Here is a 25,531-nt window from a genome sequence, read left to right on the forward strand (position 1 = left end):
GAATTAGATGGCAGATGACGCCAAGTAAAATAAACACAGACAACCGCGAGCCCTTGATGGAGGCGAAGAAAAATCTCATACGAGAGCCGACGCAAGAGCGGAAAGGACAGCAACAACAATAGTATCGCTGACGCAGCACCCTGCAAATCATTAGATAGTGGCATAAATGCTCAGTTAAGCTTCTTACAACAAGACCACCTAGGTCATTTTGGTTCTGGAGGTTGATGTGGCGTTGACCGGACAGAGAAATAGTGACATGAACAGCTATAAGTGCGCCCGTCATCCATCCTGCACCCCAATGGACCTGCCTGCAAGTCCGCAAAGAAATCCCAAGGAGGTCGGCAAGGAAGCTTAAATGGGAGGCAACTAATAGGAAGGCCATATTGACAAGTGAGAGGGTCCCAGCTCGGCGTCCAGCCCCGGCTGCTGACAAGTCTGGATATATAATAAAGAAGGCGTTCACGGCTCCATACAAAAGGCACAGGAGAAAATTAGCATTAGTCCAGGGACCAAGATATTTATGGCGGTTGAGGAGGTAAGAGTAAGTAAGATGCTTTGAAATGAATATGGAAACGCTCATAAGAGAAGACGCAATTCGGATCATAATAAGTGCTAGAAAGATGCCGCCTGCGGCAAAAGCGTATATTCTAGTGAATTCCATCTCGAAATATGGAGTAGTCAACAGCAATTAGGGTATACTATAAGAGGATAAGTAAACCTATGAGATGCTCCATTAATTATATCTGTGTAGGAAAAAAAGGCCTGGTAAAAATAAAACGTGGTGTCCAAAAACCGTGGCAGGCCACTGTTTCAAATCATCTTTCAAACCGTCGTTTTATAGGCTCTTAAAATCTCTACGTATCCGAGATGCCCTTGCTATCTTCTAATAAATTAATTTTAATTTTTTTTCTGTTCTCTATAATTGGTAGAATGACTGGCTAACGAGGAACTCAAAGAAGAAATTTTAAGGACAACATCCCAACTTTGGAGCTCGTAGGAGGTCCTTCAGAGCAAAAAAAATCGACGTTTTATATATAGCGAGATCATGTTTTCAGTTTCCTATTGTAGGATTTAGTATACATTAGCAACTATACCACAAAAAGTACCGCTGTTACAGTTTGCATGTGATATCCACTTTATCTGACACGAACTCATCCACTCAAATCTATGATATCAACAGGCTATGAAACAAACTATATATGGTCGACAGACAAGCCCAATTTCAACATTCACGGCGACTTTGGAATGCCCTTTCGGACTTGAGCTTATTAGAGACGTCCTGCCAGAAAGAAATTGCTTGGGTCCATGCCGACTTCCCGCAAATTGGTTCAATATCCTTCCTTGCACGAGCAAGAACTAAAAGATATCTGACCCAGAATGCCCTGCTCGACGGGTAGGCTTCATAAAGTGTAGCTATAAAGTGGTAGGTTTTACCGATCACCGCAAACTGCAAAGCGCCCGATACGTTGTCAGTCCTTTTTAGCAGCCATTGTAGGTCTCTCCATAGTCGATTTGGGAGATGATACGCCTCCATTACTTGCAATTTCTTTTCGGATGATCGCCGATCCCGAGAAATTAAAATAGTGTAAACGAATAGTAGGTCGTCAAGAGTATCCAGCAATTCGGGCCATGCCTTGGATGGCAAAGGTGACGTAGGATCCCCACACAGTTGCCCAATATGCGAGAGAGTAGTGTCGAGTCTCCCAAAAAGGTCTGCGTTCTTCATCGCAGAAAGTGCCCCAATTTTCGGCAAAATGTTATCTCTCATTACTCGAGGACCTTTCAGGTCCAGCGCGATCTCTAGGTGGAGGACCAGATCATAGTGTGCATCGTGGAAAATCTCTCGAAGCATACAGTAGTCAATATTTTTGTGGGAAGAAACAGCTTCCAAAAAAGTTAGTCAGGACAGGCGCAGTGGCCTCCTGATTCTGCTGCTGTTGATATTGATCCCAGGAATCTGCGCTGCTATAAAAGTAGGAGAGAATCTGACCCACCGCGAGAAGATCATTGCGAGCCGTGGAGTCTGGTCCACTATCGGTATTAAAATCCACTAGAAGCACCTGCTGCTTCTGCCAAACTGAGCCACCGAATGCAAACGACAGGGGATTTAGATTTCCGTGAATAATGTTCCTAGAGTGGATAAACTCCAACCGGGAGACCAATTGGTCTGCCAAAAGAAGCAGGTTCTGCATACTGAAATAACGTCCGGATTGACAGAAGGCTTCCTCCAGTGTCGGGCCGTATGTGTCTGTAATCATAACATCCTTTCCGTCGATGGTTTCAAACCAGTGTAGCAATGGCACACCGACTCCCCCCCAGCTGCAGCCTGAAGAGTATAGGCTTCTTGTGCTAATGGAAACAGCCATTCAGTCTTAATAAAGACTTCTTCGTGGGTATTATGATGCTGTGCTGATTATCATCAGTCGATTTCCCTCTGGTCCTGGCATTTTGCTTACCGCGACCCAATTCTCCGGGCAACTCTGGCCACTTTAGTACCTGAAATGGGCCAATATACATGGTTCTGGAAGGAACTCCCAGTGATCGATTGTGGGTATTGTGTTATGTAAGGGTTTAGACGCTTTAGATAGTTGCCCATATTTTTCCAAGGCTGGTATCTTACTTAAAAGGCTATGATATGCCACAAGTTTAGCCCGCATATCTGTGGCCTGATGATTAGTTTTAGCGCTCTGGCTGGAAAACCGTGGTCCTGGATTTATTATGGCCCCAGTCAAGGTCCTTAAAATGGCAATCCATAGTCCAACAATAGGACATTATCTACAGTGCCAAATCACAATGTAGATACTACCACAATATAGGTACTGCATTGCAGGTATAACTAACGTCCACCAATTGTCCAAAAGGTGGGTATTTAACTCGGATGCCTGACTAGAATACGGTCTTTTGTTGCTGTTAAATAATTCAAAGTTTAGTGTATAGTGTAAGCTAGACAACCCTAGGAAATACATGTTTTGCACATATCATAGTACCACATACAGATAAAAAAAAAAAAAAAAAAAAAAAAGGAAAATACAGCCCCGACATAGCTATTAAATGGAGACGTCTCGCTAAGGAGCAAATTCGGCCAGAATGGGCGTCAAAGGAAGGTTCAATGCAGGTGGCGCTGGGATAGTGAACCGAGGTTGGCGATTTGTGGCGGCTTGACTGTTTTGCGTTTTCTGCAGGTCTTTGCCTTGTTTCCTTTCAAAATCTTTCGGCGCCCACTGATCAGTTTGTGGCCAATGGTTGGTCTATTGTAACAGGGTTAGAATCCGCTTAATTCGGCAGAGGTTCATACTAACCACCATGTCAAAGGGTGGAACCCAGTCCTCGTTAGGGTGTGAGTTATAAGTCGTGTAGCGTGTGGATTCATCGCGCCCTTTAGCTTTAGTAGAAACCACGACATAAATATGACGTTCTCGACCGACATCTATTCCATCGAGGTACAAATCATTCAGCCGCTTAAAGCATGCCCATTTGCCGCGGCGGAATCTCTCCCGGTCGGCCTTGGCCCGCTTCTTCTGGTCAAGGAAACCACCTTGAACCGAACGCCTCTCCCTCCACGGGGTTGCATGACGACGTGGGGCCATCAGTTAATATATAGCAAGCGGTACTCTTTTTTATTCTGCTGAAATACAGATTTGCATGTCTGAGCAAGGCTTTTTATAGAGAACCCCCAAGGACAAAGGCCACAGTTTCATCGCGCTTCAGCGCGTTACTATTTTTAACATCGCGCATCGATCATGACTTTCAGATGGGAAATGTGTGTTTCTGGAGCATCCAACCGCCAGCTCTGTTTTATATTTACACCGAACAGGTGAAATGTAATCTAAAGGCAGTGTTTTAACTGGCTCCACGGTAATATTGTACTGGCCGATTAACGTTTATGGAGCATCACTACCCAAGGCTACTGAGCAATAGTGGCTATACTAAAATCATATTTTATGAAGCCGGAGAGTTAGCGCTGCTTGTTAAAATCTTTGATGGGTTTGCCTATTACGAGATGTATGATATGGGGCCGTCATATTTAGAAATCCATAGCTACAGGGAATTAAGATACAAGGAAAGTAGGCTCTGAATTACTATCCTATCTCAAGGTATAAATAAAGGACTATGCTCTATTGCAATAGCTATTTCCAGAATCAGGGTGTTCAAGCGACCAGAAGGCTTGTCGCGTGGTGACTGTGATTTGTGGTAGCAGGCAATCAATAGGGTGCAACCAAACTAGGAAAAAACAGGACTAAGTTATCAAAAACTCGCCAATAATGTTAGAAGTAGAAAGTAAATCCCTATAATTCCTCGCCATCACTGTTATAGGTATGAATAGTCGGATAAGTCATAGGCGGAATTCCGACAGGCACATGCGCTAGAGGTTGTTGCTGGTAGTGTTGTTGCTGATAGTTCTGTTGCTGATAGTACTGTTGCTGGTAGTACTGTTGCTGGGGATCAGAAGCAAGCTGCGGCTGAGAAGGGAAGCCAAAACTTGCCTGCTGGCTATTCGGGGGGGCTAGTTGTTGGGGGAAGTAATGTTGCTGCTGAACAGGCGGTACGTTGGGTACAGGCTGTTGACCGTAGGGGAATAGTTGCTGGGGGATATAATGTTGCTGCATAGCAGGCTGTAGGTTGGGAATATAGTGCTGGCCGTATGGTGCCTGTGGGGGATAGGGCTGCTGCATCTGCCCAAATCCTGACAGCTGGCTAATCAAAGCCTCGCGCAGAGACATGTTTTGGTGGCCCACTATTCCTTCCACGATTAGTCGTTCGGCCTGCCTTGCGGACAGGATCTTGCCCAAGTTAGACCTGGAAACGGGATATTCATTTCCCGGGTCCTTATAATAGTATCCGGCAACCACAAAGGGAAGCCTCTTCTGACTTGGATCCCATTCACCAACTGCCACCCAGTTCAAACCATAAATTCCTCCGCCCCTTACCTGACTGCGGAGTGTTGCGATATCATGTTCTCCTCTAATTGTTTCCCGCACTCCTGCTTGTTTCGCGCCTTCGATAGCTGGCAAACCTCCTGCGGCTGAACTTTCTACCAGCCGCCTGGCGCCATCTGACGCTTCTACCACAAACCTGGCGCGGTTTTCTCCAAGCTTCTGAATGAAACATATTTTTTCTCCTGTGGATGTTTTCCCGGGCTCCAAAATCCGTTTGATTGTTCGTGGAGCCAAGGCTATCACTTTTCTTGTCCCAGTCACTGACTGAAGCTGCCCATTAGCAGCGGTAGGCTGTGGCGGAACGGGCTGCGGCGGAACGGGCTGCGGTGGAACGGATTGAGGTGGAACAGGCTGCGGCGGAACGGTTTGGGGCGGAATGGACTGGGGTGGATTGGACTGCGATGGAATGGACTGCGATGGAACGGGCTGCGGAGGAACGGGCTGCGGCGGGATGGACTGCGGTGGAACGGGCTGTTTATATTTTGGAGGGAACACCCACCATTCACGAGGATAAGCACGAAGTCTGCAGAAATCAGATAAAGATTTTCTGGCACGTCTTCTTGTGTCTTTATCTTTTTCGTCCTTTATGGTGAACCAAAATGATGCTATTCCTTGCATGTCAATAGTTCCTGTATCCGGATCGAGTCTGTTCTCCTCGTTTAGCTCTTTTATCTTTGAATTAATATTGTAGAGATAATTCTGTGCCTGATTAAGCACGTCTTGTCTTTCCGGATTGAGGATTATGACATGGGCAATTGTGTATAAATATTCAGTTGCTTCTTTATATGCCTCCCTATGAAACCGGCGCAACTTCGGCCGCGCGGTTGCGGAGCCCGCGACGTGCGGGAACTCCCAGTCCGCGCCTATCCCAGAATCAATAGCGTTCTGTATATCTAGGGAAAATATTAGTACTTTCATTTCAATAGTGAGTGAAGACTAACTTTGGTGTGCCACTTTTGCTCTTTCCTGATATCTCTGCGCCCATCTGTCTGGATGTAGTAAGATTTGAAGTTGCCGGAGAGACATCACTCCACGCTCGGGCAGTAGAGATTGGAGTCTTGGAACCAATAGCCGCGGCTCACCACATCTCGCCATTATATTTAAGAACTTTATGCGCGTTTTTAGGTCAAGTTTCAGTGACTGCTCGTCGCCGACATCCCTCATTTCTGCATCATCGGCATCAACGGCATCCTCATCAGAGTCGTACGCAGAGTCAGTGTCCAAAGAGTGGTCGACTTCACCGTCGGCAGTTACGAACTGGCCTGTGTTGTCAAAAGGCACCTTTTGAACATAAGCCGCCTGTAAGTCTATAGGGCCACGAGGGACACTAGTTGCTCCTGGGTTCGCAGGAGTAGGTGCCGCAGGTGGTGCAGGGTCGCCAGAGGCGGTTGCTCTGGGGATTGTACTGGCAGGGACCTCGGGAAGTGCAGGTCCTGGAGTAGTGCTAACAGGGACTCCAGGAGCAATGCCAGTGGTTGGTACTTCAAGGGTTGTATTAGCAGGAACTACAGGTGCAGGTCCTGCTGAAGCAGTGCTAACAGGGACTCCGGGAGTGATGCCAGGAGTTGCAGCTCCGGAAGCGGAGCTAGCAGAACCCCAAGAGGGTACAGTCCCTGCTAAAGTAGTGCTAACGGGAGCTCCGGGAGTGACGCCAGGAGCTGCAGCTCCAGAAGCGGAGCTACCAGAGACCCCAGAGGGTGCAGCCCCTGCTGAAGTAGTGCTAACAGGAGCTCCGGGGGTGACGCCAGGAGTTGCAGCTCCAGAAGCGGAGCTACCAGAGGCCCCAGATGGTGCAGGTCCTGCTGAAGTAATGCCAACAGGAGCTCCGGGAGTGATGCCAGGAACTGCAGCTCCAGAAGCGGAGCTAGCAGAACCCCAAGAGGGTACAGCCACTGCTGAAGTAGTACCGGGAGCTCCGGAGTGGCGCCAGGAGTTGCAGCTCCAGAAGCGGAGCTAGCAGAGGCCCCAGAGGGTGCAGGCCCTGCTGAAGTAGTGCTAACAGGGACTCCGGGAGTGACGCCAGAGGCTGATTCTTTAGGAGTTCTATTAGCAGGTATCCCCAGCGGCGCATGTCTTGTGGTAAAACTGGAAAAGGGGCGCTTATATGTAATTCTATTACCTGTAGCAAAAGTGGAACTGGATCCGGAAGACATTTTTATGAACAAGAGAAATAAAGTATTCAATGGATAATTTATCTAGCAGTTGCTCTTATGGGTTGGTAAACTTAGGTGCCAATAAATGGAAGACTGAACCAGCAGTCTGTATGAGTATTTAGATGAACGATGGTTGTGACTTGTGAGTAAATGGCAAGATACAGTCAAGGCCTTAAATAGTTTTTCTTATGACGCAGGGCCACACTTATATTAGGAAAACCATGGTGTACAGGCCTGCTAGAAACTGTGGCCCTTTTCGCAACCAAACACTCTAAACTTGTAACCACAATTTTGTGGCTAGAACGCTACGTAGGTTATTACGAAGGCAGGTATATATGCATAATTATAAATGCTGAGCAATGGACCAAAATTCATTTGCATATTTCTTTCTACTTGTATTGTGGGTTTTTCTTTTTCTTTCGTTAGCCTGTCCCACAAAGGTTGCTGTAGATCCTGCCTCTCTGTATTGTATTCTGAGCCACATCTGAATGCCGCCTGTCTCCTGACCCAATTGGACATTTCGCATTGTCTCAAAGCTGTGTGGCGGTTCGATTTGTTCGGATCCTGATCCCTAAATCTGAAATGATATCGCGTGGCTACTTCGATCCAAGATCTAATTCAATTTTGGCGTCCGAGGTAATTCCAATGAGGGTGGCCTTGAAATAGTAAAAAGACGTTGCTTCCCTAGGCTATCCCAGTTATACCTAACCCAGTTCCTGCCCTTCTCTTCAAATTTACTAGGGTCCCACTTGTCTATTTTTGATGTATGCTCAGCCTTTCGCATATTGTCAGATCCAACCATTCTAGCTAAACTCGAATTACTTACAACTTCTTCGGCAGTGGGAACCCAAAGCTCGCGTGGGTGGGAATTGTAAGTTGAATAGTGTATAGCCCCATGAGCGCCTTTTGGTCTGTTCATGATCAAAACATAGACGCGGCGTTCACGGCCAGAGTGTAGGCCATCTAGGAAGACATCGTTGAGTTGTTTGTAGGACTCGATCTTCCTTCGACGGAACCGCTCTCGGTCCGCCTTGGCCGCTTTCTGTGGATCAAGGAGGGGACCACGTGCCAGCCGCTTCTCCCTCCAAGGTGTATGCTGAGACATAACGGACGCAACCACAAGAAAATGAGAAAGAGTTATACAGCAAATCCTAGAAATAATACTCAACGTCCAGGTTTTATACAAATGGTGGGGTAGAGGCCATAGTTTCATGCCCTTCTATTTTTAGATGATATACTATTTTTGGCTACGCGTAACGGTCATGAGTCCTGGCCCCCGGAGCTGGCATTAAATGACTGTGATTTGTTTCATTCTGCAGTTTAACACTCTGGTGCGATGCACTCTAGGTTAATTTACAGAGAGAAATCAACATGTAAAAGCAGCCAACATTTCCTAGAGAAACAAAATTGCTGAAAACAACAGAGCAAAAAGGGTGGCGGTAGGGACAACAGCTGTATATCCAGTTCCCTTAAAAGCAACATCAGAGGTAGAGTTTGTGCGTTTGACAGACATTGCTCTCGGGGTTGCTGAACAGGTGGCAGTTTCTGTTATGGTCACTACTTTAATTGGGATGACGGAAATAAGACTGGAAGAAGATATAGTAGCAGCAGATGTAGAGGCTGAGATAGAGGCATGGGTAGCAACAGAGCTACGAGAGTAGCTCCCAACAGTGGAACCAGCGAGAGAAGAGTCAACTGTTGCTGATGTGGAGTGAGCGCTGACCCGTGTAAACCTGACAGAGTTGGAAACAGGGGTTGAGGGGGTGGGATAGGCAAAAGCACTGCTACCACTGCTATCTCTTTTTGCATTATCAAGGAAGTCTTTCATCTCATCACCAGGGTTGAGAGCAAACACCATGCCCTTGTGGCAGTGTGAAAACGGGTTATTCTGCCTGCAGAAAAACCATCGCGGTTCCAGAGAATTGACCGTAATAGTTAAGATAGGATCACTCCTATCTTGTGGGTTGAACTGGTTAAATCCAGTATCAAATTTACTGACAGGTGTACACGGATTTTCCAGGCTTGATTCTGTCAAGGTATGGTTGACGCTGCCGAATTTGAACTGGATTTTGTCACCAACATTGGCGTTAAGTCGACTCGGCACAAACACAGGGGCATTTTCATGTCCAACGGTAACATGGTGTATGGTCTGACTGTCTGTGTCCTCAGAATCGATGGTGAAGCTTTGGCTGATGCTACTATTATGTGGAATTAGACTGAACTGTTTGAATAACATGGATAGGACTCACTCAATGTGAGCTGATATTGCTTGAAGGGCGAAAAGGCCGAGTATTGCAGCGGAGGCAATCATAGCTGGGTATGTATGATCAAGTAAACTTGCAGAAAACTATGGTTTGAAAATAGTGGTTGTGTCCACCATTCTTCGTGATATTTAAATAGCTGGTTTATGCCACACTTTCCTGGAATGGCCATAAATTTGGGACTGTACAAACCGCGGCCATAGCCTATCGGGTAGACTAGGCAAGGGTGTGCTACTTATGGTTGTACGATTTATTTTAATCTAGTCTGGTGTATTTGGGTACTTCATTAACTAGTTGGAGGGGTAAAGACTAAATAATATACAGTCATTATCCCAGAGAATATGTAGTCAAAGTTCGGAGAGCCTAGGTAGATTACTTATAACAGGTGCCGTTGGGTCTCAGAAAGGTCTTCTTGCCCGATATATGTGCAGTACGTGGAAATTTGGAATATCCCTGCTGCAGGCTTCCAACCTGGTATCGCCAAGAATTCGTTGGATCCTATCAGGCTCCCAGCCGAGTATGCGACTAAACGGGGCGACACTGAGAGGCTTGATACTTTCGGAAAACCCAACGCCGTACCATCGACCAACTTGCCGCTCATGGAGATTCTGGTGCCACTGGCCCAGGGGCAACATGATCTGATGGTGGCTTACATCGACAAACCCAGACTCTCGCAGCAGACTTGTGGTTTCTCTAGGATGGTGTGCCAGCGGCCGCATGGCCTTCTCCGTTGCCTGTTTTATGCTCTGGTACCAGCAGTGCAGAGCGGAGAAATGCACATTGCAGTTCGCATATCGTGGCTCAAAGTCAATCTCGATCTGTTCGAACCAGGCGCCATGGCGGAGATGAGTAAGCACCATACGGTACAGGCTGCGCCAACTCACAACGGCACCGCAACCCATTCGCAAGTGGATAACATCCCAGGTACCCTCTCCAAGCGACCATGGAAGCTCGAAGTCAAAAGGAGAATAGAATTGACAGTTGTGAGGTTTGTTAATTGGCTGCATAGGTACGATATCGACGCCCACAACAAGTGCATCGGGCAATTTCTCCGCAACGTCAATTGCCCAAATGCCGGTTCCGCATCCCAGGTCAAGGAATCGGCCATTTTTAGGGTGCGGTACATGGATTAGGTCGTTGGATCGCATTGCAACAGAAAATACTTTGTGAAGAAAATCCTGGCGGTCTTGTTCCTGATCATCAAATGGGAGCACGTTAACCAGTCTCCCACACCAATGATATATCCGCTCGTTTTTATATGCACCACACTTTTCAAAGTCGTGTCCTGGATTGTGATCCTCTAACGTATGGTCTGTAGGGTCGTTTAGTATGGCCTTGAGGCTCATTATGTCCAGTTGAGGTTTTTGGCTGCTATCCATAATGGAGACAATTCGAGATAGATGGTTCTGCGGTGAATTTGCATGAAAGTTGTAAACAGGCTTATGGTCAGGAAAGAGAAGCGGGAAGGATGGGCAAGGTGGAGTACATAGGGAACTCGAGCTACTGTAGCCGTAATTCGAAAACAGTATGGTGTCTTGCCCATGGCACAACCCCTCAAATAATAGACTCACGGTGTGATTCTAACCCTGGGATTTCTAAACCTAAGAATTTATTTACTTCTGTATAAACATAATCGGGTTATCTTCCATTATAGAGGGTCGGGAAAATGACCTGTCAATATTGCAACACGAAAGATTTATCAGAAATAAAAGAACAAAGACTTGCTATAATCATCCACTATACATCCCGCCCTTGCCCAACCCGTCTAGGTCTGCTTGGCCAGCTCAGCTGGCCAAGCTGTGCGACCTACCAAGGCTAGATATTCTTCCCAAAGGTCGACTCTCTGATGAACCTGACTGGCATCAGCGTACCAAAACCAACTATTGGTGTTTAGAACAACCCACTTTGTTCACAATCTGTTGGTCCTCAGGTGTCGGTACGAATAAACTAGCCATGTTATGGCCAGCAGATAAACCAACAACCAGCCAATCAGCTTCATATCTTGTCAATTTCCTCAAAGGACCAGTGTGGTTCTTTTTCCGGATTTCTTCAATTTTGTTCGTAACAGCAACCCCGGTGCGGTGAAGGCCACGCTGCATGAGGAGCTCAGCAATCACGCGATGTTGGAGGCCCAAACAAGCAAAGTACACCACCAAGGCTTCTTCTTCCTCTTTCCAAGCGTATCCAGGCATGATACAGTTTGAGACGATTACTCTGGCCGAGTGTCCGGACAGGGACCGGATTTAATAGACTCAGGAAAAAAAAAAGGACTCAGCACTCAGGACTCAGGATCAAAAGGACTCATGACATAGCCGACGAGAGACTATATAAATATACCAACTGGGCTAGCCATTGGCTACTAAGCTAATTCCGTTAGAATCCAATAAGACTGCGGCAAAATCAACAACCCCACCAACCCAACCCAATCATACTTGGTCAGCATGTTCCTTGCTTTACTAAATAAAGTCATGGCGCTGTCGCTGCAATTAATTAGTCTTCGACTCTTCCTCGTGCGGAGGAAACTGACCTGACAAATCATCTCCAGTTCAGCATCAGACAAATTTAAAAGGTTGTCAAGCAATTCATGGTCAATGTGTTGATCGAGAAGGAAGCGGTAGACGGCATCTCGGTTCCACTGGTTTAGCTGCTCTATCCAGAGCTGTGGATGGTTCCTGCGAACTCGGGCAAGTTTGCTGCCGACGGAATCTCTGGTCCGTATATATGTAGGTGGAGTGACTGATATTCCAGCAACCGTACCCTCCCGGATTCCTCGAATTCCAGCCCTCTTACTGGTTAATAATGAGGCGATTGTCTCATGTTCCACACCCCACATATCCAGAATGATCGCGATTGCGGTCTCCTCAATACTCCAAGAGACACCCGACATGGTTCCTTGAGATTATACCCATTTATGAGGAGCCGGCGTACCCCTTTTATGATGCCGGGAATTTGACTGATTCAGCTCACATCTTTAGGCATCCTCCTGTGCCGCACAGAAACATCTCGGGTGCCCTCAAGGTGCTGCGGCGCTGATACAAGGTCACATACTTTGTGCGGCTCTTCCCAATATCAGCTCCTGCGCCATAAGGTATGGTTCGATATAGTGGCGATCTTTGGCCCCACCAGAGTGGGGCGGGCCGCAGTTGAATGAGATCATGTGATTGACGAGAGTAGTTAGTTCCTCACGAAAACAAAGAACCGGAACTCGGATACATTTCCCCTGACGCCGACACCGATTAATAAACTTTCACAGCATAGTTATAGCGTCCGTGATATTCACAAGCCCAGACATAGGATGACCAATAGTGTTTGCTCTTATATGCATCTAGCCAAGGCAAGCATTACTACTAGGGAAGTACGGCCCAGTATCTCTGCAAGCAAGTGAGGTCTTATCGGAAAGTCTGCTCCCCTGCCATCGTCATCACAGAGAAGAAATGCTTTTTGGCGCTTCATTGGCTCCTGATAAAAGGAAGAAAGCTTCTGGGTGGCAGACGGGCAACGGAAACAAAAAAAGCGCGGTGAGGAGGAGACTGTGGAGGATACAGCTTAAGCCGCAGCCTCGTACCAAGGTATGACACTGGACAGATTCCGTCAGCCAACCGATGGGCTACTACGCCGCAGGCCTTCTAGGAACGAAATGAGCTCGATGGATTTTCGGGGCTAAAAGACCACATTTTCCAGATCTAGTGTAATCCGAAAGCCTAGGGCCCACAAGCGTCGCCTTAATCCGGTTTTGTCCTAGAATGATTGTATCGAGGGATCTGACCCTTACCTTGAAAGGAGAACCAGTATAAATTTCCAGACACGCATATATCTTGCTGGCGCGAGACATCCTATTATTCTAGACCGTCAGACATGATACAACAAAAACGGCTAGGGTGGCTCCCGGAGGAAGACCAGCTTCTGGTCACTCTACGTGAGGAGAATAGGAACTGTACTTGGGAGGAGCTGGTGAAACTATTCAATTCGCAAGTTTCTGATGAGCGGCACAGGTCTGCACATGGGATCAAAAAAAGGATGAACAAGTTAGTCTGGCTTTCTGCTCCTCTTCCCCGGCGCTTCCATCCTTTGCGTCTATTTTTATCTCTGCATTTACGGCTTGCCTGATATAAATTACGAGGCCGTCTACCTTTCCTATGAGCCCTTGTGATTGCAAATATATGTTTAGCTTCTCTTCTTTATCCCGGGCTTTAAAGTGCGTCTCTTACTAACATCTAATGGCTGAAGGGAGCTCCGTCACGGTCCCATCCAGTCACACATATTCGGAGGAAGTGAGTACTATGTCCAAGTGGGCATCTCTTTGGCTAACTTTGTAACAGAACTTCCGCCGGTGGCACATCACATACCTACATCACATTCTTCGGGGTTCAGCGCTCAGTGGACAGTGGACACGACGCAGCTCACTGGCGGAGATCGAGCGTCAGGACAGGCTGATTGGGGAGATTACGGCCACCAATGTTTCGTACCGCGAGCAACTGCACTTGGAGGAGATCGCCCATGCTCAGGCAAAGCAAGCCCTGGAGATCGAACAGAAACTCCATCTACAGGCGCAAGCTGTTATCGACAGCCAACAACAACAACTTTCTTCCTGCCAAGCTGCTCTTTATGCGACCCAGCAGTCTCTAGGGCTCGAGAGGCAGCAGCTGGAGGAGATGGCAGCGGAATTAGATCGAACACAGAGAAAGTTTCATCTAGTGGATAGCTTGGTAGACACCATGCTTCTCCAGGAAGACAGTGAGCTTGAGATGTCTGACCGGTCCAGGCAAATCACCGACCTCGTACTCGACCTAGATAAGCAAATGGAGGAAAGGTTTCGCGGTCTACTGTGGCAGAAGGATGCGGAGATTGCCGAGTTGCGGCGTGCTCTCGGGAGCCCAGAGAGAACAAACGACACCAAGAGATCACAAAGCGAGTCTGGTATCTAGTATAGAAACTAGGTACAAATAGTTGGTTAATTAGCTGTGCGTTGTTTTGTTATTTAGTTGATTTTGTCTTGATTAGAATTATATGTCTTCGTTGAACACGTCATCCTGTAAGGAAGGCCACGGTTTTGGACTTCTCGGCCGGTGGCTTGCTCTCTGCCAGAATAAATGTAAAAATGGAACCATGGCCCGTGGAAAACCGTGGCCCCGGGAGCTATATAAAGGCCCTCTAAAGCCTCACAGCAGAATGGCCGTTGTCTCACATCACCATGTCAAAGTGCGAACACACATTTTGGCTGGAATTGGCTGCGGGCAAAGCAGTCCCACAGCTGGTCTACGGGTCCAGGCTTGCTCGGCTCGTTAATGAGTTGCCCAAGCCGTCGGCCCAATTGCCACAGCTCATATTTTTCATGGGCCGTCGCCAGAAGAACCAGGCGCTTCGACAGTTGTGTAGTAGCAACTATAGAGGGCAGAGCCGACATCAAGGCTCCATCAATATACGCTCAGATAACCGTACGTTGCATTCACTGCAACCACGGTTCTTTGCAGACTGTGACCCCACTTGTCGATCGCTGCTGGCAGCATTTGGCAACCTGCGTGTCTGTCACCCAGAGCAGGTTTTCCCTGTGGAGCTACCCACAGAGCACTCTCTGCTGGATCTTATGCTCTCGCGTCTCCTGTTTCTCTTTGTTGATGTGCTCTGTATCTTTGCCGACGATGTTGGAGGGCTTGAGGGAGTCCGTGAACTGCTCGCGACCTGGGCACGGATCGGATCAGCCTCGAGTCTACCGCGTGCGGTCAGGCCTCGGGTGATTGTTGTTGTTGGCAACACACCCAGTATCACGCACAGCCTCTTGGACGAAGGAGACTTTCTGCTCGAGCTGCTCAATGTTGCCGATCTTCCTTTCTTCGCGGCTTTTGGGGATATCAAGATATCCCGCCTCCTGCCAGAAGAGCTATCGCCCGATGCTCGCTACTTGCCTCTGGGGGGGGATATCACCCAAGAGCTCCGCAACATGAGATTTTCCCGTGAGTGCCACAGTGCACTCTTCACAGCGAGACATTTTCAGGCGTTCTTTGAGGTCGCCCTGAAGCAAATATCCACCGCACCACTGTCCCAGTTTGATTTTATACGCGCGGCACGGCAGCAGAACCCGCTGGACGGAGCGTTCTCTTCCCACCTTATTAACTTCCTGAAGATCGGAAATAAGACACGCGCGCCATATGACGAAATGGCATCGTACATTGCCTCTGCTATCCTAATGGATGCCTACCCGCCAGGCATGCCCGGTGTGTCATGCCCGGCCGCTGCTCCCTTGTTACTCTCACTGATTTGTTCTTAGGTTTCCCGCCATTGATGGTATTCCAAGCCCTCTACCGGGACGTATGCTACACAGCGCTCCGGAATATCTACAGCACAGACGCACTCGCTTCGCTTCAATGCAGAAGGATTGAGAACCACTTGAATTCATTATTTGAAAAAATGGTTACAAACATGGTATCATCATCACAGGTCCACAGACACAATCTGGAAGGCCAGAGGAAATTTTGGGCCTGGACAAGGTCTAACAGGACATGTCTTTGGTGCCTCCGGCGCTATCCTGAACACCCTCTGCCATGTGGTCATACCGTCTGCGATACGTGTACAGAGATCTTTGGCGAGGTCGCACCACATGCGGATTGCGAATACATTGTCCGACAGTGCATATTATGTGAAGGCTCCCGGTGTCTTACTGTGAGGTTGAAACCACCTACAGCTGCACCACGAGTATTAAGCATTGATGGTGGCGGCTCCCGCGTTATTGTTCCCCTGGAAAACCTGGAGATGCTGCAGGAGGCTGTCGGCCCTGATATGCCCATAGCAGATCTATTCGACCTTATGGTCGGGTGCAGTTCCGGCGGCTTGCTGGCTTTGAGCCTGGATATCCTCCGCCTAGGGGTCTCCGAGTGTAAGTCACTTTTCCGTGCATTAATTAAACAGGTTTTCGAATCCAGCTGGCGCAGATTCATCAACCTATTCCTGTCCGACGAAGCCTACAACACTAGGGTTCTAGAGGACATTCTGAAGGACCATTTCGAGCCTGGAAGACGGCTTTTTGATGTCCCAGCATCTCTACTATCCTCAGGGAAGGTAGCAGTTATAGCAACTTCAATCAAGGACGGTGCCCCCTTCATTTTCACAAACTATAATGGGGCCGCGCCGCACCGGGCAGAGCCAGGTTCTATACCCTATGTGGCAGTTTCGCGGAACAGAGACGCTGACACTGGACAGTATACGGAAGACTTCGACCAGATGTAGAATATGAACCTTTTGTCTGGCAGGTGTAAGCACGTCCAAGGCTATCTGAACGCATAGATACTAATCTGCTTCAGTGCCCGTGCAACATCAGCAGCGCCACTGTATGTTCCTGACTCTATGTATTGTAGCAGCAGCTAATGCCTTGACAGATATTTCTCGGCTGTTGATATTCCCGGACTGGGCACTTTCCAGGATGGCGGCATGGGACGACACAACAATCCTTTAAATATAGCGCTGTCAGAAGCTAAGCATCTATGGCCCAATGTGGCAGACCCAGACGTCGTTGTCACCCTGGGAACTGGTTCTGAGACGGCTTCCCCCAAAGCTTCACGCTTCCGGAATGCCCTAGTTGACGGTTGGATCCCACGCGTTTATCGCTCGTGGAAGACGTCCTTTAACGGTCATGTCACATGGAAGGAAGTCGAGATGAGATTAGGCAAAGAAGATGGTTATTTTAGATTTGATGAGTTCCTGCCGTACGGACTGCCAGCGATGGACAGCACGGATTGCATGGACCTCTTGTCTGACCAGACTAGGATGCAGTGTGGGGAAGACCATGAGGAGGCAGCGTTGGCTTTACTCACCGCGTGCCTTTATTTCCAATTGAATGGCCCGCCAGATTACCAGACAGGTCTCTACCACTGTACCGGTACGATACGATGTCGCGCGCCTGCCCAGGCACTTATTAGACGCCTGTCTCTGATTCCAGGTGCAAGAGACTTTTACAAGGAAAATCTCAACCTGGGTCTGCAGCTCTCGTCGGACGACATCTGCCAGGTGTGCCATCGCTATTCGCTCCCTGTTCGTTTTTTTTGTGCGTGATCTCAACGAAAATATTACGCTGTCTCTACGGCTTGGTGCTACAATACGTCGGCTGAGCGCATTTCCAAACAGTATACAATGGTATATCGATGAGCAGAAGTTGGATTGCCCGTTCGGGTCTCCCAATCATGGTATCCCTTTACGGATGGACTGCCCTGGCTGTGACTCACGGGTAACGTCACGGGGGCAAAAGAGAAAGTACATAGACATCTGACAGTTGTGGAAACAAATAATCTATTATCCAAGATGTTCGGCACAGTCCTTCATAAGCGCCTGATCAAGCCCTTTAATGCATTTTTTTAAAGCTGAGTTATACTCTTCCAGCATCGATTTGAGTTGTCGATTTTGTCGCCGCAGTTCGTAGATTAACGCCTGGTTCTCCGCATGGAGATCTTGGAATTTGCGCAGTTCGCGCGTCAAGTGCAGAAGGCTGACTTCGTTGGCCATGGGGCTATCCGCTTATTCCTCTCGGTGCAGATAATTAGATTGGTAATTTTCTATGATATAATTAGTACATCTTGACTATTACTCTCTTCCCCAAACGCACTTAGTAAATGATAGGTTTATTGCTTCCTGGTAAAGTTTCGGGCTCGAATTAGAAGTGTGTCAAGTTGACAAGGCTAGGCACAGATATATTTAGGAATACAACATCACTCCATTCCCACATTAGAAATGACAAGCCCGTGGACTCATGATGGTCCCGCCGAAAAAAAACCATGGTCTTACGTGTCCACACTAGTGTATAGTCCAACAAATTTTAAAAGGGGCCTTGCGCATTGTTTCCTCTCGCCACTATTTCCATCCATTATCTCATTCCAAGATGGAAGGGCAGCATTTGGACCCAGAAATCGAACAACTGTTCCAGGATTTTGACAATCTTCCTCCACAGAGCTCGCTATATGATATCAGCGTTGATCCGACCTTTTTTACAGCGGGAGACCCCTCTTATCTTACCTCCTTCCCTTCCCTGCCATCTCTGGAGGAAGACTCCTCGAGCACTCCGGCAGGAAATGGCGAAATCATGCATTGCGAGAAAGAGCACCAGGAGATGAGGAGGGAGATTGAGTCCCTAAGAAATGAGTGTGTATTACCGGCCCAATCTCGTACCTTCATGTTCTAATACGAATACAGAATAGAATCGTGGAAAAGGTTCCTCACCCACGATAACCGTTCTACTGGGGTCCTACAAGACGTGCTGACAATGACACTAGTACTGTGAAATACCTGAAAACCTATTTGACAAATCTACACCCATGGATGGTAGAAATTACAGAGGCACTCGACAAGTTGGGAGAAGCACCAATGTCAGCTACTAAACTGGAATTCGGGACGGACAGGGTTGCTTGAGCCATTTATTATGTTTTATAGCTTGTTTCGTGTCACATTCCCTTATTTATGTTAATGTCTTGGTTTACAGCAGCAATAGTGAGCTTCCAATTCCAACCTTTTTCCATTTGGACTTCGGGACTTTTGATGTGCCTGCCCTGTTTTGTCCTAACATCCCCTTGGCTGGCTGAAAGGGAAAAGTACGACAGATCGGCGAAATTCAATTTGAGCTAATGCACAAATCCCAGAACATATTGTGATCTGACCTCATCGCGACTACATCCTGAGTCATGAAATTAGTGCTATCCCCCTCCCATGATGATACGCGCCAAGGTTTGGTAAACTGTGATATCTAACAACCATGGCCAACAGAATACAACACTGTGACTGGTGTTTGACTCTCAGCACTGCCACCATCAAGGTGATTGCTGCACCCAGCTACATTAGTTTCGTGGGCCGGACCAGGGCGCTAATTGTAGGCTCTTGGTCCTAAACTTCTTACGGACTGCTCCCAAAAGTTAATAGAACCAACATAGCCTTCGAGGTTCCGATACCAGGGTCTCTTTTGCTGAAATAGTTCTTAGAGGCGCTCTCGTCGGCGATGCGCGCGACCTCTTATCCAACGTCGTTCCAAGCTGTTACCATGTCTAGTGACTCGTACGCCCCAGGCCATAATAAAGAATACTACCCACATGAAGAGGGGATGTTGCTTTATTTAAAGAGTCGGGGTGTCTCTTGGATTCAAGTCGCAGAGGAGTTCAATTTACGAGTTAATATCAGCCGACGACGAACACCTGCGGCTTTAGAGAACAAATGGCGACAGTTGAGAAAAGCATCTCCTCTGCCCTTTATTATATGGACTACCTATTCTGCTGAAAATCCAGTGCCTTCTCTGAACGCGGTGCAGCAGTTAGGCGAGCGCTCAAACTTGGCCGATCCGCCACTGTCTGTACGCACTCACCCTTGGGCTAACCTATTTCCCTTATAGAAACTGATCGGTTAGACTATCCGAATTCAGTACAATAGCAATCAACACCCTTTAATCGATGCCTTGATAAAAGGCCTGGAGGACGCCGTCATTGTTGCGGTACCACTCGGTTTTAATCAAGTCGATTTGGCCGTCATTGCTTCTGAGACCAGCCGTGTTTATGGAAAATACAAGCTGCTAGGTTTTGAACAGTTCAGCGATGATGACCCCATAATGCAACGCCCGAAAGATGTTGGAGAGACATATGGTAACTTCAGAGCTCGCATTGGTTATACTATCTTTGAGCACTATCGCCAGGAATTCCTTAGGACATACAGCACACAGTCAAACATTCCCTTCTCACAGACCAGAAAAGTATGGGCATGGTTTGCCAGCAGAATTGAGTACTTAAATTATAGGCTTGGAACCTATGTTACAAAGGTTCGAACGAAGATTGGTCAATGTTTGAAATTTTCATTTGCCATTTTGGGTAACTTGCTGACGCTCGACAGTTCACCTTGGGAGGAATCTTCTTTCCTGCTGCACAACCGGCCTTGAAGTGTTTATTGCTCCTCGCCGAGCTCTCATCAGGCACTTCCATTCTCGAAGCTTCGAGTCCCACGCTCATCAATAAAAAGCTAGCGGCCTACGAGAAACGCCTTGACGATATCATTTCTACTATCGCGATGGAACTAGACCAGGAGTCTCTCGCCAAGCTGGCTGTTACTACTTGGGTCTTCGATACATCGCAATATCCGACGCCGTCCTTCTTATTATTCAGGTTTCTTTCATATTTGACACAAAGCCCGATACCCCCGCCATCAATAATTTATCGTCAATGCTGCGAGGTGCAAAACAAGTCACCAAGTGGCCAAGATTCGATAGGGCACATAGCTTTGTTGATAAACCTCCGTGGTGGGTAGGAAAGAACATTTGGATTTTAGAGATATAATGCTAATTAGCATTCAAGTGAATATTCTAACTATAGTCCAAAACCATGACCATAACCTTCGTTCACATGAATTATCAAGCATATATTGGAAGTCGCCCAACTGGCGGACACCTTGAGGAAGAAGATTAACAAGTAGCCCGACGTCGCCTGGCTCAAGGATCCTATACCAAAGGACGTATTTAAACTACAGGCTGCATTTATTGCTTATTGATGGATAAAGCTTTGGATCTCCCAAAGAATACACTAGTACTGTGAAATACCTAAAAACCTATTTGACAAATCTACACCTATGGATGGTGAAAATTACAGAAGCCACTAAACTGGAATTCAGGACTGACAGGGTTGCTTAAATCATTCATTATGTATTATAGCTCGTTTCGTGTCATATTCTCTTATTTGTGTTATGCCTTAGTTCTCAGCAGCAGTAGTGAGCTTTTCTAATTCCAGCCTTGTTCTCCTTGGACCTCGGGACTTTTGATGTGCCTGCCGTTGTTGAGACTGTTTTTGCCAAACACCCCCTTGGTTTGAAATGGGAAAGTACGACAGATCGGCGAAATTAAGTTTGAGCTAATGCACAAACCCTCGAACAGGTATTGTGATACGCCCACAGCGCGACTATATCCTGAGTCATGAAACTATTAGTGCTATACCTCCCATGTTAACGCTTGTGAATAATGGCCAACAGGATAGGCATTTAAACTCGCATCTTTCCAGAATATGTGATGATTGCTCTTAGTCTTAAGAACAGAGCTACAGTCCTCTACAATGAACCAGAAACTTCTTATATTGTATATGAACACTTTGCCAGACATAATAAGACTAGGAGCCCTCACTATAGTAAGTACCTTTTGGGATCAAGGGTGCAATATATACTAACTACATGGAAGATAGACATAAGGTGCCAGTCAACCGAATCTAATGTTCGGAAGTCTGATATAAGCCAGCCGATAAATTTCCTTAAAAGAAGCTCTTTTGTCTACAACTATAACAACGGATGTTCAAATGTCGCCACCTGGAGAGGAGCGGGAATATATCTATGCCACGAGGTATGTCCTTTGCGCGGTTCTCTGTTTGTGGCCTCTAACATTCTCTAGCAACTGAGAACTATCATCGTCGATTCGCTCGAGATAGGAAGGCTGGCCCATGAAGGGAACAACGGATGTCAAATGTCACTCTTCCAAGCAGAGGTTTTCACAGCCCAAAATATCACCGTACGCTTGTCAAAACCAATATGAATAGACCAAGTAATAGTTTCAATTAATCATTGATTTGTATGAAGATAATATTGAAAGACAGTAAAATAAGAAGTCTGGGTGTAGCCCACCTTAAGTTTTCTGACCTTTTATTGGTTGTATATAGACTCATGATGTTGTCGCATTACACCTCAATAATATATACGAGGTAGCCCCCACGGCAGCCACGGCCGGAGTTAATATTCATCAAAACATCTTGGAAACAAAGAGCACCCGACACCATATAACCTATCCGAAATGAACACTGTGAACCGGAGAACCCATTTAGATATTGCACCCGAGATTCTCTACCTTATTTTAGAGTACCTGGATGTATCGACCGTCAAACAGTTTTCTTGTGCAAACAAGAGGCTTAGAAAAATATGTTCGCCCATTATTTTTCGCAATGTGAGGTTCGAATTCTCAGTGTACAGCTTCAAGGAACTCGAATACTTTTCTAGGTCCTATATTTGTCGTCATGTTGTGACCTTTACTTATCTGGTTCCCGATCTTCTACGCCCGGGTAAGGCCTTCTTTGTTTGGCTCGATCTTCATACTGACCTGGTGTTATTCAGAGGTGATAGATTTCGATTGCTTCAAATCCAGAGTCTTTACGCCCGATTACTATGTTGAGTTGCTAAAAGACGAATATGATCGCTTTGGAAAGCCTGGCACAACTCCATCCTACATGGTTATCTATGATACAATCAGGCGCATGTGCTGCCAACAGCACCATCTTATTAGTAAAGGCAAAGACTTCCAAATGTTGTCGTCTGCCTTGAGAGGGCTTCCCAAACTAAGCGAGTTCCGTTTGTCATTTAGCCAGGAAGTGTTTGACATCTGTGACAAGTGGAATGTCCCCGTAATAATGCCTAGAGAGACATCCTTTGGGCACTATATTCATATAGTTTCAGGTGCCATTCTCCGTGCACGCGTGGATGGAATCCAAATCCGCAGTCTCCGCCTTTCCCACTTTTTATTCCCGTGGAAGTTTAATTGGGAGGAGGCAGACCTTACTGGTTTCTCTGATCTATTCCAGAAACTACTCTGCCATATTGAGATTCTTCATTTACAAGGACAGCACGAGTGCTTTCCGTTAGAAGTCCTTTCAAGGACTGAACTCCGCCAGGTACACTTGTGTCGTCTTACAATTCCGCGCACGTCTCTGGCAAAGTTCTTGAATAATAATAATACCATCCGCTTTGTGGGGTTCTGCAATGTCCTGCTGATTGGAAAGGAAGGGGAATTGCCGTCAGACCACCTTACTAGATTCCTAGAGCAAAATCCGACATACAGGCAATCCATTGCCGTGGGGCTGGGAAGAAGCCAGTGTGCATGCCGCATACATAATAACTGTTGAATGATATTTTTTACTATTTTCTTCTTAGAATGCAACGGATTGAGGAACAATATGTGATTTAATAGAGATTATCTTTCACCAGATTCAAGATACATAAAATAGTCCATAGTCGCCTCGCACTATTAACTTCGCACCATGTGATCCTACATTTGTTTTCAAGGCATTTTGGGAGTCCATGCGGAGAACATTCAAATAGGGCACCGTGATCAGGGGTGTCGCTGGCTGACGTGGCCTATGACGGCGCGTGTATCATGAGTCTTTATGAAAGTATAAGCTCCAATACCCACGGTTTTAACTGTTCAAAACCATGGCATCAGTGTCTCTATTTAGAGTCCAATTTTTTCTCTCTACCAAGTTTTTACTTTATCATACAGAAGTCAACTCAATATGTGCAAATTGTTTTCAAAGATTGCGAGAAAATCAGGGTTGGTCGGGGTAGATATTACCATTGTCCGATACCGTCGGGGCAAGATGCGCATTATCCGCTTTACCTTCCCTTCCTTAGAAGATTAGTGTACGGTAAGTGACTGATCCATAGATGTGGAGTAATAAAGTTAAGGCTCAACTAGGATGCCAGCTTTCTTCAAAATAACGAGAATCAAGGACTTTCTGGCCTACAAGTCAAATCACGCCAGAACTCTCTTGAAAAAGAATTAGGCTGACGCAAACGTGTAATTAAGGCAAGAAAGGAAAAGCCCACATGTGTGTCGAGTTGTATCTTTTTCTTTCTTTGAGCGCCTTGGGAGATTAGGTATAGTTTTCGAAAGGGGAACAGCTTGTATAATCTAAAACAGCATAGTTAAGTGAAAGAAATTACGGAAGCCTAGTTAGGTTTTAATCTAAGTATTCTTCTGATAAATAGCACTCAAGCTTCCAAAATTCCCTCCAACTGGACCACCTTTGCTACTTCTCCCAGCTTTTGCAACCGCTTTTCGACTATCTCTCCAGCACGTGGACTTGTCCGGAGGTTCTGTTTGATTCGTTGATTCTCAAGTAATGCCTGTGCGCGATCAAGGTCCTCTATCTCGCTGAATGGCGTCCACACAAGTCGCCACCGAATTTGATAGAGTGACTTGCCCTCCTGTTCGACATAATCTAGAGGAACATCGACTTGCCTCCATAATGAGGTTCCGCAGTCAGCGTGGTTGCATCGCAGCCTAGGATCCAAGTCCCATGGTGTTCTTTGATACTTTTTCATTTTGTCGTGCATCTTTGACTTTCCCCGCGGCACCTTAAACTCTTCTTGGTTTATCCAGAGAGGGGAGAAGCGCAGAAGTAATTCTTCTTGACCATGCATAAAGCAGAACCTCTTCGCAAAAGGCTCCAACCATTTTCGGGGGCCCGTCGTGGGACCCTGTGGCTGATCATCATAGTCTGGCATCCTGTCAGTACACATAACTAGTAACACCTATTGGAAGCCCCTCCTGTTGTTCCTACCGTGGTAGATAGAACTATTCCCAAGGATTGTGATTTCCGGGATGTTTCTGTTCCATGGTCAGAATCCATGGAGAGATGTCAATTGGGACTTCTCACGATTCTTTTGGATTGTGAACTGGAAGGGGAGAATTTTTCGTGTCTCCTGACATTCTGACTTCCAGGCTGGACCGCGGGAGCCTCTTTGCAACAGCTGGCTGGTAATGAGAAACATGCCCAATCTGACCCCAAAGCCTACGGCCTGACCGAAGCGCCTTAGAATACTGGTGCTGTTGGCGACGAGTGATAGCCATAATGGGGGAAGTTTCCTTTGGATTGGCAACGCTTGAAGTATAAAGAGCAATGAAAATTGGATTAGGCGTGTATGAGGGGAAATGTGGCCTTGTTTATATCCTGGCCGAGAAAGACATAGCAGCTCTCAAATCTGCCTTGAATCTCCAAAGATAGAATATGCTCAAGATTTCTTGGCCCTGGTGACTGCCTTGGTTTTGCCCACCCTACAATCGATCAGTATAGACCAATGGATCATGTGGTCCATTCTCATTACCAAACAGGACCTATCATTCTGCGCCTACTGCCACCCAGTACGTGACTCTGTTCAGCGCCCTGCAGCTGGCCATGCTAGCCGAAACTCACATCACCTATGGTTAAAAATAGAATGATGATGACCTTGTGCATGGCTTTGGAGGCTGTTGCAACCCCCTGCCTATGTGTCCATGTTCTGGTGCATGTTTTCTGGTGGCCTAATAGCCAATGGCTTTCAAATTTGCGCACGGTTCCTCTATTATAACACTTTTCATGCTGCAGGATGGCGGGAAGACTAATGGTGAGTGGTGGTGAATATCCTATGAATCTTGAGTTGTCAG

At 46.8% G+C, this 25,531-nt stretch overlaps 10 protein-coding genes across 10 annotated transcripts; 3 read left to right on the top strand and 7 right to left on the bottom strand.

Moving 5' to 3' along the window:
• Positions 1-1,222: 1,222 nt before the first annotated feature.
• Positions 1,223-2,192, bottom strand: ATNIH1004_011526 (casein kinase family protein; the record flags this gene model as incomplete). Its single annotated transcript, XM_033576088.1, has 2 exons — positions 1,223-1,840; positions 1,908-2,192. 2 exons carry the CDS (start codon positions 2,190-2,192, stop codon positions 1,223-1,225), a joined length of 903 nt encoding a protein of 300 aa, XP_033421943.1.
• Positions 2,193-3,065: 873 nt separating this feature from the next.
• Positions 3,066-3,587, bottom strand: ATNIH1004_011527 (uncharacterized protein; the record flags this gene model as incomplete). Its single annotated transcript, XM_033576089.1, has 2 exons — positions 3,066-3,248; positions 3,300-3,587. The coding sequence occupies 2 exons, from the start codon at positions 3,585-3,587 to the stop codon at positions 3,066-3,068; spliced, it is 471 nt and encodes a 156-aa protein (XP_033421944.1).
• A 699-nt stretch (positions 3,588-4,286) lies between these two features.
• On the bottom strand, positions 4,287-8,195 carry ATNIH1004_011528 (putative glutamine rich protein; the record flags this gene model as incomplete). The annotated part of the gene is made up of 5 exons (XM_033576090.1): positions 4,287-5,830; positions 5,879-6,522; positions 6,570-6,969; positions 7,829-7,865; positions 7,917-8,195. 5 exons carry the CDS (start codon positions 8,193-8,195, stop codon positions 4,287-4,289), a joined length of 2,904 nt encoding a protein of 967 aa, XP_033421945.1.
• A 288-nt stretch (positions 8,196-8,483) lies between these two features.
• Positions 8,484-9,401, bottom strand: ATNIH1004_011529 (cupredoxin domain-containing protein; the record flags this gene model as incomplete). Its single annotated transcript, XM_033576091.1, has 2 exons — positions 8,484-9,288; positions 9,340-9,401. 2 exons carry the CDS (start codon positions 9,399-9,401, stop codon positions 8,484-8,486), a joined length of 867 nt encoding a protein of 288 aa, XP_033421946.1.
• Positions 9,402-9,749: 348 nt separating this feature from the next.
• On the bottom strand, positions 9,750-10,730 carry ATNIH1004_011530 (class I SAM-dependent methyltransferase; the record flags this gene model as incomplete). Its single annotated transcript, XM_033576092.1, has 1 exon — positions 9,750-10,730. The coding sequence occupies one exon, from the start codon at positions 10,728-10,730 to the stop codon at positions 9,750-9,752; it is 981 nt and encodes a 326-aa protein (XP_033421947.1).
• Positions 10,731-11,116: 386 nt separating this feature from the next.
• ATNIH1004_011531 (uncharacterized protein) lies at positions 11,117-11,543 on the bottom strand (the record flags this gene model as incomplete). The annotated part of the gene is made up of 2 exons (XM_033576093.1): positions 11,117-11,203; positions 11,256-11,543. The coding sequence occupies 2 exons, from the start codon at positions 11,541-11,543 to the stop codon at positions 11,117-11,119; spliced, it is 375 nt and encodes a 124-aa protein (XP_033421948.1).
• Positions 11,544-13,568: 2,025 nt separating this feature from the next.
• ATNIH1004_011532 (uncharacterized protein) lies at positions 13,569-14,276 on the top strand (the record flags this gene model as incomplete). Its single annotated transcript, XM_033576094.1, has 2 exons — positions 13,569-13,622; positions 13,671-14,276. The coding sequence occupies 2 exons, from the start codon at positions 13,569-13,571 to the stop codon at positions 14,274-14,276; spliced, it is 660 nt and encodes a 219-aa protein (XP_033421949.1).
• A 266-nt stretch (positions 14,277-14,542) lies between these two features.
• On the top strand, positions 14,543-18,514 carry ATNIH1004_011533 (patatin-like phospholipase family protein; the record flags this gene model as incomplete). Its single annotated transcript, XM_033576095.1, has 7 exons — positions 14,543-15,563; positions 15,923-16,222; positions 16,546-16,597; positions 16,647-16,673; positions 16,722-17,349; positions 17,803-17,883; positions 18,215-18,514. The coding sequence occupies 7 exons, from the start codon at positions 14,543-14,545 to the stop codon at positions 18,512-18,514; spliced, it is 2,409 nt and encodes an 802-aa protein (XP_033421950.1).
• Positions 18,515-19,081: 567 nt separating this feature from the next.
• On the top strand, positions 19,082-20,610 carry ATNIH1004_011534 (uncharacterized protein; the record flags this gene model as incomplete). The annotated part of the gene is made up of 4 exons (XM_033576096.1): positions 19,082-19,195; positions 19,298-19,669; positions 19,724-20,128; positions 20,200-20,610. The coding sequence occupies 4 exons, from the start codon at positions 19,082-19,084 to the stop codon at positions 20,608-20,610; spliced, it is 1,302 nt and encodes a 433-aa protein (XP_033421951.1).
• Positions 20,611-24,096: 3,486 nt separating this feature from the next.
• ATNIH1004_011535 (uncharacterized protein) lies at positions 24,097-24,958 on the bottom strand (the record flags this gene model as incomplete). The annotated part of the gene is made up of 3 exons (XM_033576097.1): positions 24,097-24,605; positions 24,669-24,715; positions 24,765-24,958. The coding sequence occupies 3 exons, from the start codon at positions 24,956-24,958 to the stop codon at positions 24,097-24,099; spliced, it is 750 nt and encodes a 249-aa protein (XP_033421952.1).
• Between the last annotated feature and the right edge of the window lie 573 nt (positions 24,959-25,531).

Source organism: Aspergillus tanneri (genome assembly GCF_003426965.1).
Source record: "Aspergillus tanneri strain NIH1004 chromosome Unknown AapTan_8_pilon_pilon_pilon, whole genome shotgun sequence".
Taxonomy (NCBI): Eukaryota; Fungi; Ascomycota; class Eurotiomycetes; order Eurotiales; family Aspergillaceae; genus Aspergillus; species Aspergillus tanneri.